General features: G+C 41.7%; 1 protein-coding gene across 4 annotated transcripts in view; it reads right to left on the bottom strand.

Annotated features, from left to right (window-relative positions):
- Positions 1–13,851, bottom strand: part of UTRN (utrophin) — a 429,397-nt gene that overhangs the window by 142,522 nt on the left and 273,024 nt on the right. For all 4 annotated transcript variants that reach the window (XM_058170259.1, XM_058170253.1, XM_058170245.1 and 1 more), the window contains exon 53: positions 1,600–1,772. In XM_058170259.1, coding sequence (XP_058026242.1) covers positions 1,600–1,772 — 173 coding nt within the window. The remainder of the gene's footprint in view (positions 1–1,599; positions 1,773–13,851) is intronic.

The raw sequence follows: 13,851 nt of genomic DNA on the forward strand, positions 1-13,851 counted from the left end.
GAAGCTACTTGTCATGAAAGCCATATGCAGTGCCATGCAAACAGAACAATTTAATATTCTGGAGTTACTTTTACAACCATTCTATGCAAGTGGTTTTTTTTGGGGGGGGGTGTTGGATCCCTTTCACCTGTATACAGGTAGTCCTCGATTTACCACAGTTCATTTATTGACCACTTGAAGGTACAACGCAAGTGTGAAATTCAACAGGTTCTGGAGAACCAGTAGCGGAAATTTTGAGCCATTTGAAGAACCGGCAAATACCACCTGTGGCTGTCCCACAGTGGGGAGGAAATGGGGATTTTGCAGTATCCTTCGTCTGAAGTAGGGTGGGAATGGAGATTTTGCAGTATCCTTCCCCTGGAGTGGGGTGGGAATGGAGATTTTGCAGTATCTTTCCCCTGCCACGCTCAACAAGCCATGGCATGCCTACCAAGCCACACCCACAGAACCGGTAGTAAGAAAAATTGAATTTCACCACTGGTACAACGCCACTAAAAAAAGCGACTTGTGACCATTCTTCACACTTATGACCACTGCACCATCCCCATGGTCACACAATTTACATTCAGATGCTGCAATATGACAACTGGTTCATTTTTATGATAGTTGCAGCATCCCTGGGATCAGGCGATCATCTGTTGCATTCTTCTGACAAGCAAATTTAATAGGGAAGCCAGATTCACTTAACAACCATGTCACTGATTTAACAACTGCAATGATTCACTTAACAAATGTTGCAAGAAAGGTCGTAAAATGGGGCAAAACTCACTTAATAAATTTCTCACTTGGCAACATAAATTCTAAAGTCAAGGACTATTTGTAATATTATTTATTTATCAAGATTTTATTTTGAGGAGGCCTCATTCACCTGCTGATAGAGGTGAATGAGGCCATCTATGTATCTGGGATTTATCCAAGTCAACTGCTATTAATGCTTCCTATAGAGCAGGATTTTAAAATTACTTTTCTGGATCACATGATTGCCTATGTTAATGGAACTAAATGTTTCTTCTCTTTTCTATATATTGCCCTATAAGAACATGCTAAACAACTGTTCTCAGCTTGATGTTCTTAATTGTGCTGAAATTAAAGGCCACCCTAATTAAAGGCCTGGACCTGAGGGACATCACTGCAGAAAAATCTCTTAAATTATGGTCCACAAATAATTTTAAAAATAGCTTATAATTGTGTATCTGCATTTTTCTGCAGATACACAAAATATTGGAATGTTAAAAGTAGCATCTATTTTATTAAATGTTCCCCAGGCCTGCATAACATAACAACCACAGGCCACACACGGCCACCAAGGAGACTTGCCAATGTTTTTTTGTAAGCTAACAAATCCAGTGCCAACAAATGGCTCTGCAACCTGGAAGGATACACCACTGCCTAGTTTTTCAGTCACTTCCAACCCAAAAGGCAAACTATTAAATGACTCCAACACATCCAGATGTCATTAAGACTGCCAGCTTCATCATTGCTGACACACCACTAGCTGCCAAACAGATGACTGACCTGTCAGCAATTCTGACATGCAATTATTGCTGGTGTATCAATGCAGTCCTTTTGCCTGTATGAGTTGTGCAGATCTGGTCTTACCTGATATTGGCTGATTTTGCTTTCAGATCATTCCAACGTTGGTTCATGTCATCAATGCGATGCTGTAACAGTGCAGCCTCCTCAGAATTCCCCAAGGCTTTTACCATCTTCTGCCGGTTTCCATCAATGCTCTTGAAGATATCATTATGAGCATCAATTTCAGCCTGGATGTCCTAAGGGGGAAAAAAGGCCAGCTAATAAATCCAGAGGCAATTGATATTAGTCCTGTGCTCAGAAAAAGGAAATGAACCATTCAAAATCCTCACTGTCTAAATAAAAATGAGTATATCAAATTTACTACACTGGAACGATTTTAAAGAATGCATTTTTCCATTGTGATATGCTTCAGAAAATAAGTTATGCTGATTGTTAACTGTGGATAACTTAAGGCTTTGTTCTGAGGCTTTCCTGTACTAAAAATAACCACTATCGTTATTGTTATTTATGCCAAGATGCCACTATCGTTATTGTTATTTATATCAAGAACTACAAAAGTTTCAAGAACCACAACTTTCCTACTATGAAAGTCAGTTAAGACAAATCCTAGGTGATTGTAATCCTCCACAAAGCTTAGTGAGCTTCTAGAATCTTCCAGTGTCTCAAAAAAAGATGAACTCCTCCCCTACTTTTACTTATGAAACAAATAACTTGTTTAAACCAAACCCAGAGATATAGACTTCAGATCTGCATCCAACATACAATGAGAAAAAAACTAAAATAAACCATTGACATTGTTCTGTTATTTGAACTAAACAACTGGAAATGGTTGAAAAAATAAATCTGGGTTCTAAAAATACAAAACTGCCACCTTCGGAGATATTTCAGGAAGATATATGTTTATAATGCTGTTGAATACTTTGTGAAAAATGTCATTTATACTTCAGACTTAATAATTATGTGGAATTCCCAGTCTCATTTTTCTCTAGTTTGCTTTTTGTATGTGTTAGAAAATGAGGAAGGAAAATCATTGTTCTTTTATTTTGCATCTCAGCAATCCATTAGCACACCTATAGAAGCTAATCATACTTTTCTCTACTTTCCATTTTAAAACTACAACTTCTTGAACCCATAGCTTCATAAGAACTACTTTTTTCCCCTACAATCGTACATGCTGAAGAGCTTGAAAACTTGAACATGATTTCATGATTTGAGTTGACTTAAATGAAGATATGGCCTTTACATGTATTCCATAAATATAATGGAAGCTTTCAAACTACAACCCTAATCCAGTATAGTATTCAAAATTAAGTAGCACAATTTAATTGTTTTTCTGTGTTTTGTTTTGGTTTAATATACTGGTTTATTGTCTACATTTGCTCATATTTATATAACACTGTGATGCATACAAACATAAAAATTATCTTTGAAGCTTTATTGTTAGGTCATGGAAATTCTATTCATTTACCAATTATATCCTGCAAAAGTTCAAGTAGCTCACGTAGAGTTCTGCCGTATTCATATCATCCCAATAACAACCCTATAAGGATTGGGATGAGAGTGAGTAACTTATTTATTTATTTAATTAATTAATTAATTAATTAATTAATTAATTAATTAATTAATTTCTATACCACCCTTCTCCCAAAGGGCTCAGGGCCAACATAAAACAGATTCATCAATAAATTAAAAAATAATTTTAAAAATCTAATTCAGTTAGGCCGAATTCCATTAAAACTATTAATAAAACAATAATAAAACCCAAGTTAAAAACTGTATTACAATTAGGCCAGCCCTGCGCGGTGAAACAGAAGGTCTTGAGCTCACGTCAGAAGGTCTGGAGGTCGGGGAGCAAACGTAACCCCAGAGGCAGCTCATTCCAGAGGGTAGGTGCCCCCACAGAGAAGGCTTTCCCCCTGGGGGTTGCCAGCCGACATTGTTTGACTGACGGCACTCTGAGGAGACCCTCCCTATGGGAGCGCACAGGACGATGGGAGGCTATTGGTGGCAGCAGGTGGTCCCGTAGATATTCCGGTCCTGTGCCATGAAGCGCGTTAAAGGTGGTAACCAACACCTTGAATTGCACCCGGAAGACCACCGGCAACCAGTGCAGCTTGCGCAGGAGAGGTGTTATATGGGAGCCACGAGTAGCTCCCTCTATTACCCGCACAGCCGCATTCTGGACCAGTTGGAACCTCCGGGTGCTCTTCAAGGGGAGCCCCATGTAGAGAGTGTTACAGTAGACTAGCCCAAAGTCACTCAGCAAGCTTCTGGCTAAGGATAAACTTAAAGCTTCTCCAGTTCGAGTTTAGCATTCTAACTTCAGTAGTCATGACTGCAGATTCTAGATCAGAAATGTATTTAATCTTCCAATGACATCCAATATTGCATTTTCAAAACTAGGTTAGGATAATTCTAAATTTAATTTCATGTATAACACTAAATAAAATCAATATCCAAGTATTTAATAATTTTGTCCCTAATATTAAAAAATATATATAGTCCAAGTCCTGGCCAACATCAGGGCTTTGAAATGTTATGTGATATGCAACTCTCATCTCTAGAATGAGGAACTTCTGACTTTCAAAATAGTGTTTAACTATAGTTCCTAAAAATCTATGCCAGCATAAGCAGTGAAAAAGAATGCTGGAAGAACATATCATCCCTGCTCCAAAGAACAGAATTGCTCCTGAAACTACAAGCTATCAAAGAAGTTGGATAAATCCAGTTCTATGACTCCAAGGAATAGGGAAAGAGAAAGCTCTCATTTTTCATTGAAGAAACAAACAACATTGTAAGAAATATGCCGTCATTGTTATTTTAATATTTAGGAAAAGATGTTTAAAGAGAAACATACAAATCTGGAGAAAAACTATAGAGTTCCTATATATCTCCAAGGGATTATTCAGCAAAGTTTACTAGAGAAATCCTTATAATATTACAAACATGGTCTTTTATCTTGAGAGAAAACAATCTGACAATCTTAACTTCCCTAAAGACCTGATTCTTCCCTATTTCTACTCAGCATGTTTGGCTTTCCCAAGTGAGCTTTTACAAAGGAGCCCTAGAGAGCAGCACTGCATCAAAAAAAATATTATTATTATTATTATATACCCAACAGGCATTTAAAAATTCAGTGACTGTTCCTGTTCATTTGGGATATTATGAAATGCATCATTATCCTCAGTGAGGAAAACAAAATAAATGAAATATGAGATAACTGAGAAACATGAAATGCTAAATCAAAATTATGGACTAAAATAAAATTTGGATTATTAATTTTTTAGAACAATTTTAGTCATCTAGAAAGGCAACTGGCAGTGGCAGAATCAAGAAAATAAGTCTGGCCTCATTTGAACAACCCAAGCTATTTCTACTGTAGAAAAAGAAACTTTGTAATTGGAAGAGAATGTCTATATTAAAATATCCTGTAGATCATGGATGGAATACTGCATATAGTTCTGATTACCACATCTAAAGAGGATGTTGTAGAGCTAGAAAGGAACAACTAAAATGATACCATGTTTCTCAGAAAATAAGACCAAATCTTATTTTCTTTTAGACTTGAAAATAAGCTTTTGGGATTATTTTCGAGGTGGTCTTACTTTTTTTGAGGTGCAGCAGGCCAGACTCGGTGAGTTGGACACACTGTGGACGCATTGTCACCTCTATTCCGAATCTTTAGCATTTGGAATGGAGGTTTTTTGGCGAATGGGAGGAAAATGAGCAGGGTGATTTTCCTCCTGCCATCCTTCCTCTAGTCTGTGCTGAGCTTGAGGAATGGATGACAGGCAGGAAAATTCCCCTCCCCATTTTCCTCCCATGAGCCTCCCAAAAAGAGGGGAAAAGCAAAGCAGCTACTCGCGGAGCTGTTGGCTTTGGGGAAGCGGCCCAACAAGCAGAAGCGCAGCACCCAGAAAGAGAAGGGCAAAAATGGTATTTGCGCTGCCCCAAGGAGCCAGCAGGCTGCAGCTGCAGCCAGACAGTTGCCTCCCATGCCCCCACGCCGCCACTCATGCTGGCCATGCCCATTTCCCCCAGGCTTATTTTCAGGGTAGGGGTAATATTAGGCCCACCTCCCAAAAAATTAGGGTTCGGCTTATTATTGGAGTGGATTGTGTTTTCGGAGAAACACTGTAGTTTAGACCAGAATAGTTTCCTTATAAGAAAGATAATTGATCTTTTTTTAAAGTGAAAACAGGTAAGGGAATAAAAAAAATACATAAAATCATGGATAGTATGCAATGTGTCACTAGAAAAAAGTTCTTATTTCATACACTATTAAAATTCAGGATAATCAATTAAATCTCAGTGTGAAGAGACTGAAGAACAATAAAAGGAAGTATCTCTTTACACAATGCATAATTTATCTGTGAAATTTAATGCCATTAGGTGTGGTGATGGACATCACTTTACATAGTTCTGAAGAGGACATATCATATCCATAGTGATCAGGATAAAAATTTCAGAAGTTTTGATAAATATTCAGAACAGCTTGAAATGACTCATGTATCAGTCATATAAATGCAGCTGTAAAAATGTTTCTTGTTATCCCTTGAAAAATGAGGCTGAAACAGGTACACTTAATTCTGCTCCAATGTTTCAGATTAGAAGAGAAATAATATGGAAAGCAGTAATATTGCATAATTATTTTTTGTTTTATTTTTTTCAATTCTGCTTATATGAGTGTATGCTCTACAGCATGGATTACTAATTTTTTTAAAAAAGTTAATTCTATCATAACATTGATTTTATACAGTTACTATTTATACTGCGGCCATCTCTTTCATAACGCCTGATGGAAAAATAAAATAAAACTATTTCAGAAAACAAGCAGTCTTTTATTCTCAGTAGTACGACAGGAAAAGGCTCCAAATCTCAGTGGGACCATAATTTATAAATACATTATGGTGTTCACTCAGCAAGACTTTTTTCAAAAACAAAAATGGAGAGAAACTTAGAAATCATTTAGCAAAAAGCTGTCAATTGGAAGAATGACTCATATTGTATTTGCAAAATATGATAGGAATTTTTTTATTGGAGTGCAATTTATAAAATCTGCATAAAACAAAAACACTATATAGATTATAAAGGATTATAATCCATTTCATAAAGAGTTTTTGAAAAATTGGAGGCAGAAGATGGTAGGGGAAGAGGACAGGAATCTAACCAACTCTGATACTCCTCAAAAAATAAGTAAATTTGCTATTTTACTTTTTTTCCAATTAAAATAACCTGTATTGAAAAGTTACAGTTATATCACATTTTTTGCTTTGTTTTATTTTGTATCTAAGATACCATACATACAATGTACCCAGGAAGCATAAAAATTATTTTTAAAAAACCAAATCATGAAATGTAATATAGTTACAAAATAAAATAATGCCAAGCACTGTTATCAGTTAAAAATTCCATTCTATTATATTCAGACATGTAAAGAATTAAAGGAAAACATAGCCTTTCAACAGTTATCTGGTTTTGGATTTGGGGGGGGGGCGCCTTTTAAAAGGACCAGCACCATTTTGGTGTTTTGCCATTTTTGCTATCAAAACTGTCCTGCATATAAAACCGGCTTGAAGATCAAGGAATTGCGCAGCAAGCTGAATGTTAGAATGTTTCTAACTGAATGTTAGAAACAATACACAATTTATTTTCTTTAATGCTCTGTGATCAGAGTCCCGTGACTTTGTGTTTTGTGTGCATCTCTGCAGGAGATCCTAGGCTGAAGAAATGACTTCAAAAGTAATTTATTCATTTTGTCTCCTTTTCTCCTTTTGTGCTTTTTATTTCAATCTGTTCTTTGGCCTTGATAGACATAATAAAAACTTGAAAAGAAAGAAAGAGGGAGGGAGGGAGGGAGGGAGGAAATACTCATTCTGAGAAAGGGCCCAGCCTTTTATATCTAACTTCTAATTCAGTCAAGTTTTGAAGGCAGTGGAACTGCCACTTGTCTTTCCCTCATAAGCTGGTGTCATAGAAGGGGGTTACTTGAGTAAACTGGTCACTGGCAGCATTTGTTGACAGTCGGGTCTTCTGATGATGGTAGGTGTTAAGACTACTTCCTGGCAGCCAGTAGGGCCCAATTCACTACATCCTATGCCACAGAGTCAAGCAATCTGCATATTGCTATGGAAAATGGCCTACCTAGCCTCAAATCAAAGTAAACTGTGATAATATTTTAACTCCCAAAAAGGTGTTTTATCTTTTTCTCTTTCTTTCCAGATAGTCTTTGACTTACAACAATGGTTCAAATTTACAATGGTCTTGGAAAAATGTGATTTACAGCCTGTTCTTGCTTACCACCTATCGCAGAAATCATGTGGTTGAAATTCGAGTGCTTGGCAACCAGCTTCCACTTATGACCAGCTGTAGCATCCTGCAGTTATATGATTATAATTTGCAACCTTCTCAGCTGATGAAAACTGGGGAAACTAGATTCACTTAATTACCATGTGATTTGTTTATCAACCATGATAAAAAATGGTTGCAAAATTGGGTCTGGTCAACTGAGGACTTGCTTTACAATGGCACTAACTTCCCAAAGCCAGGGAATATTGGACAAAAATTAAAAAATGGCTGGAGGAAATTATTGAACCAAAAATTATTATGAAGTCAGAGTTATTCCTTTTGGGTATAATTAAAGGAAATATAGGTAAAGAATTTCAATACATCATGCTCCATATAATCACCGCAGCCAGAATCACATTCGCCCAAAACTGGAAGCAAGAAAACACTCCATCAAACGCAATTATTATAAAAATGGTGCTAGAATGTGCAAAAATGGACAAATTAACAATGGAATTAAGGGACAGAGGGGAAACAGTGTATTATGAGACGTGGAACAGATGGTATAATTGGCCTGAAAAGAAGTCTAAAATTAATATATAGTGAATGTATAGGAAAGATAATATAACGAACATATATATTTAGAGCGTAGTAGACATGTAAATATTGTAAATATTATACAAATAAGTAACTATGAAATAATAATGTACATGTATAAAACAATAGGCCTACGGATAAGTTGAAATTAAGAAAAAATTCTGATAACGGAAAGCTGTAATAGTTTGTGATTTTAAAGGTTAAAAATGTTAAAAAAATATTTATGGGGGTGTTATGTTCGGGAAGTAACGAGGCTGGAGACCAGGGTAGTGACAACAGCTCTTTAATATATGGTGAACCCAGCAACAGGCTGGGAGAAAAACCTCTCCTTTTATACAGTTCTGCTGGAGGCTTCGTCCAATCAGCAACGTGCTGATTTCCCGCTCAAATATTTAAAGGCACAACTGTTAATACATAACACTCCTCCCCTCCCAGAAAACACTTGGTCTTATTTACATATTTATTTACATGTTATTTTTCGACGTAGTCACGCAAATAACCTGGGCGTCTCCTAGTTCTTTCTGACCTGCGCGGTTCAGTTCTGGGTGGTGTTTCGAGCTGGTCGGAGGGGCTGTTTTCTCCTCCCAGCTCTTTCTCTGGGCCATCGGGCTCTGGATTATTGGCCGACTCTTTTTCTTGGCCATCCGGCTTTGGATTAATTTTGGGATTTTCCTTGCTGTTTCCCTCGGGGACCTGATGGCGTCGCTGGAACTCTGGGACCTCAGCTAAGTCTTGCGCCTCCCGGTCATTGTCAGCTGTGGATTTAAAGTGGTGTTGGTCATTACCTGTCTCTGTTGGTTCGGTTTGGTCAGTTATTCGTTTCCTTAACTGATCTATGTGGCGCCGCCACATTCGGTTGTCTGGTAGCTCTACCACATACGATTTTGGCCCTGTTACTCTTGTTACTTGTCCTGCGAGCCAACTAGGGCCGTCCCCATAGTTTCGGGCCCACACCCGTCGCCTATGCTCATTTCCTTGTTTTTCTAGCTCCCCTTGTAACCCTCGGGTGTGTAATGGGGTTCAAACGGTCAAGTGGGCACCGGAGTTTCGTCCCATTAGCAATTCGGCTGGGCTTTTCCCAGTGGCTGTGCTTGGGGTTCTGTGCTGGACGGCTAGGAAAAAGTCTATTTTTGTTTGCCAGTCACCTGGCTTGAGCCTGGACAATGCCTCCTTAGCGCCCGGACGGAACGCCTGCAAGGCCATTCGACGCAGGGTGGAAAGGTGCAGAGAGGGCATGTCGGATGCCTTCCTCTGCCAGGTACTCTTCAAACTGGGCTGCCGTGAATTGGGGCCCATTGTCGGACACCAGAGTGTCCGCAACCCGTGAGTTGCGAATAGGTGGCGAGGGTTGCGATTACTGTTTCGCTGTGGTGGACTTCATAAGTATGATCTCTAACCATTTGGAAAATGCGTCCACCACCACTAGGAATGTTTGGCCGTGAAAGGGCCAGCAAAGTCAATGTGGATTCTTGACCAAGGCCCTTGGGGCTTTTCCCATTCTCTGACTGGGGCTGTTGGGGTAGCGGTCTGGACTCTTGGCAAGCTTGGCATTTCCCTACCCTCTCAGCAATCTCTGCGTCCATGAGTGGCCACCATACATAGCTTCTAGCTAACCCTTCATCCTTACGATGCCTGGGTGACCTCGTGGAGGAGGTCCAATACCTTGCCCCTTAACTTAACAGGAATTATTACACGATCACCCCATAACAGGCACCCCTTGAGCCGAGAGCTCATCACGTTTCTTAACAAATTCTTTGAACCGTTCGCCCGCGCAGCGGCCACCCTCTGTACCCAACCGAGTACAGTCCTTAACACAATGTCCCGGTATGATGCCCGAGCCACTTCCTTTGATGTGACTGGGCCAGAGTCCAACGAGTCAATAAGGAGGATGGGTGTCCCGGAGTGGGATCTTCGGTCGCCCGGCAGTGGGCATCGGCTCAAAGCGCCTGCATGCCCCACTTCTTTTCCCGGTCGATGCTGCAGCTTGTATGAGTAAGCGGCTAAAAATATAGTCCATCGAGTCAAGCGTGGCGAAAGTGCCACAGGTGTTGGCGGTCGCCAGCCAGTAGTCCCAATAACGGTCTGTGGTCAGTCACGATTTCAAAATTCCGCCCAAAGACATACTCATGGAATTTTTTGACCCCTGATACAATGGCCAATGCTTCTTTGTCTAATTGGCTGTAGTTCCTCTCTGGGGAGGACATCGTTCTAGAGTAGAACGCTATAGGGGCTTCTGTGCCGTTTGGAAGTCTATGGCTGAGTACAGCCCCCACCCCATAAGGTGACGCATCGCAAACCAGCACTAGGGTAGTGAGTCGTGATATTGGATGAGCAGGCTATCACTTGAGAGCAGGTTCTTTACTGCTTCAAAAGCCCTATTTTCTGACTTTCCCCAAGACCAAACAGTATTTTTCCTAAGAGCCTATGCAGCGGTTCCAACGGTTGCTTTGTTCTTTAAAAGACCGCGTAAAATTAACCAATCCCAGGAATGCCTGCAGCTCTGCTTTGTTTTTGGGCGCTGGAGCCTTCCTAATTGCCTTAACCTTGCTCTCAGTAGGGTGAATTCCTTTCTTGTCTATCCGTAGCCCAAGAAATCGACCGATTCGACCCCTATCTGACATTTATTTGTCTTGACTTTTAATCCGCTGTCCGGAAAATGCTCAAGACCTTTCTTAACCGCTCCCCCAATTCCTCCATGTTTTCCCCTGAAATTAGGACATCATCGAAGTAGGGAACTACCCCTGGGAGCGCTTGCAGTAGTCGTTCCATCAGGTTTTGGAACAGCCCTGGTGCCACACTAACCCCAAATTGCAATCGGTGCACTTGAATGCCCCCTGTGCGTCACAATCGCTTGGGCTTCGCCAGCGGGCGTCTACGGGCAGTTGTTGGTAGGCTTGGGCCAAGTCTAACTTTGCAAAGACTTGCCCTTGCCCCAAAGAGTGCAATAAATGTTGCACCACGGGAACCGGGTAAGCGCTTTTCTGTAAGGCTTTGTTAAGCGTCGCCTTGTAGTCAGCGCAAATTCTAATTGACCCGTCCGACTTGATTGGGGTGACGATTGGCGTCTCCCACTTTGCGTGATCGACTGGCACCAAAAGCCCCTGATTTATGAGGTTGTCCAGCTCCTTATCAATTTTGGTTTTAGGGCAAAGGACTCTCCTCGCCTTAAGCCTAATGGGGCTACCTGGGGTCTAAGTTGAAGGAAATAGGGGTCCCCTTGTACTTGCCCAGGCAGTCCTTGAAGACATCTTCGAACTCGTTAAAGAGAATGTCTTTCAAATTGCAGTCACTTCTGTAGATGCCAGTCACTCCCATGCCCAGGGCACGAAACCAGTCTAGTCCCAACAGACTGGGCAGAGTTCCTTCGACGATTGTGATGGGCAGGGTCTTTTTGTGTGGGCCGTACTCGACTCGGACGGAGGTGGTCCTCGAACAGGGATGCGATTCCCCTGGTAGTCGTGCACTCGTAGCCGCTGTGCTTGCAAATGGCGCTTCGCGACGGACGGCAGTGACTTCGCCAGGGTGTCCCAGGACATGATGGTGATCGCTGATCCCGTGTCTACTTCAAGCCTGCACCGTACTCCCTCGATCTTGGGCTTTGTAAAAATCTTCTTTTCCACTTTGGTTGAGGCGCGGCCTATAATGACAGTCGTTTGGTTAGACTTCGCGCCTTTCTTGTTTGAACCAATCGCGGGCCGCCTTTCCGGTTCCGCTTTGATTGGCCGATTTGAATTTTCGGCGGAAGGTTGGGCCGCTCTGCAAACCTGAGCTAAGTGTCCTTTCTTCCCACACCGCCGGCATGTTGCGTCTTTAAACCTGCAGCGTTGGCGCTGATGCTGCCCTCCGCAGCTTCCGCACTCGTCACGGTCCTCAGTGTCGCGCTTCTCGGTCCGGCAGACCTCTTCCTCATCCTCGCCCTCACCTTCGGATTCGGACTGAATCTCCTCCTGGTGTACTGGCGTTGGCTTTGCGCTCGCCTTGGATTGAAGAGGCTTTTGCAGAGTCTCTGCTGCTTTAGTAGACATTTCGTGTGCTCTGGCCTCGCCCAGAGCGGTGGCTAGTGTCAGGTTGCTCCTGGCTAGCAGTCGCCGCCAGAGGCGGATGTCCTTGACCCCTCGGATGAGTTGCTCGAGTAGCACTTCGCCCAAGTCTCGGTATCCACAGTCCTTGGACGCCTTCTCAACGCGCCATGTAGTCACCGATGGACTCGCCTCCATCTGTCTACGTTCTCCGAATTCAAACCGCTGCACGATTTGGACGGCGCCGGTGCGAAATGGTTCTTCAGCAAAGTCTGCAGAGTCGGCCACGATACCGATTGTATCGGCGTTGGCTCTGCCAGGGCTTCCGCAATCTCGATTACCTCGGCCCGCAATGGCTTAGGAAGTAAGCCCGTTTGCGGTTATCAGGGATCCCCTGTAGTTCGTTGGCTTCTAGAAAGCTTTCAAACGGGTCATATATGTTCCCCATTTCTCCTTGCCCGGGTTGTACGGTGCGGGTGGCGTGTTTGCCATTTCCGCGTTTCTGCCCTGAGTTTGCTGGGTTCGGAACTAGCGTGCTTCAGATCGGTTCTGGTTCCCCTTAGCCTCGATATCCCACCTTCGTCGCCAATGTTATGTTCGGGAAGTAACGAGGCTGGAGACCAGGGTAGTGACAACAGCTCTTTAATATATGGTGAACCCAGCAACAGGCTGGGAGAAAAACCTCTCCTTTTATACAGTTCTGCTGGAGGCTTCGTCCAATCAGCAACGTGCTGATTTCCCGCTCAAATATTTAAAGGCACAACTGTTAATACATAACAGGGGGGAAATAAAATGGCACTAACTTATGATGGGAATTCTGGTCGCAACTGTGTTCATAAGTTGAGGATTCCCCTCCTTCTCTCAAATCCTTAAAATGTCTTAGAATTAAACCAGGTTCATTAGCCATTTGATTTTAACTAGAAAAGGTACAGGGAATCAATGCAAATTATGCCTGTAACATCCATTCTAACCTTATATAAAGCCACATGCAGAGAATTCAAAGACAGATCAACTTATTAAAATACCAGCAAGCCAGAGAAGTTGCTAGAGTTCATTATTTTTGTCAGGATGGTGAAGCTATGTCTGAAGTCTTCTATAGCTAAATCTGAAAATATAAACAGCACTCTGGCAGGAGCAGAGGGACTATAGACAGAATTGCATCCGTAACCAGATGTAAGCCTTTTATCATCTGAGACAGCAAACAACATTTCATGATACATGCCTCTCCCCAGCTAGTCTTTTATGTTCCCTGGGCAATGCTACATTTTCATTTTGGCCTCGGTGTTAATACTTCACTGCTTCTTTTGAGTTCTGCATAGGTACTTTGCTTCATTGGTGTAAAGAACGTGCAGACCATGGACACAATTTTGTTGACATTTTCTATGGAATGCCTGCTCTGTCTTGGAACATTAAA

The sequence above is a fragment of the Ahaetulla prasina genome, chromosome 1 (genome assembly GCF_028640845.1).
Source record: "Ahaetulla prasina isolate Xishuangbanna chromosome 1, ASM2864084v1, whole genome shotgun sequence".
Classification (NCBI taxonomy): domain Eukaryota; kingdom Metazoa; phylum Chordata; class Lepidosauria; order Squamata; family Colubridae; genus Ahaetulla; species Ahaetulla prasina.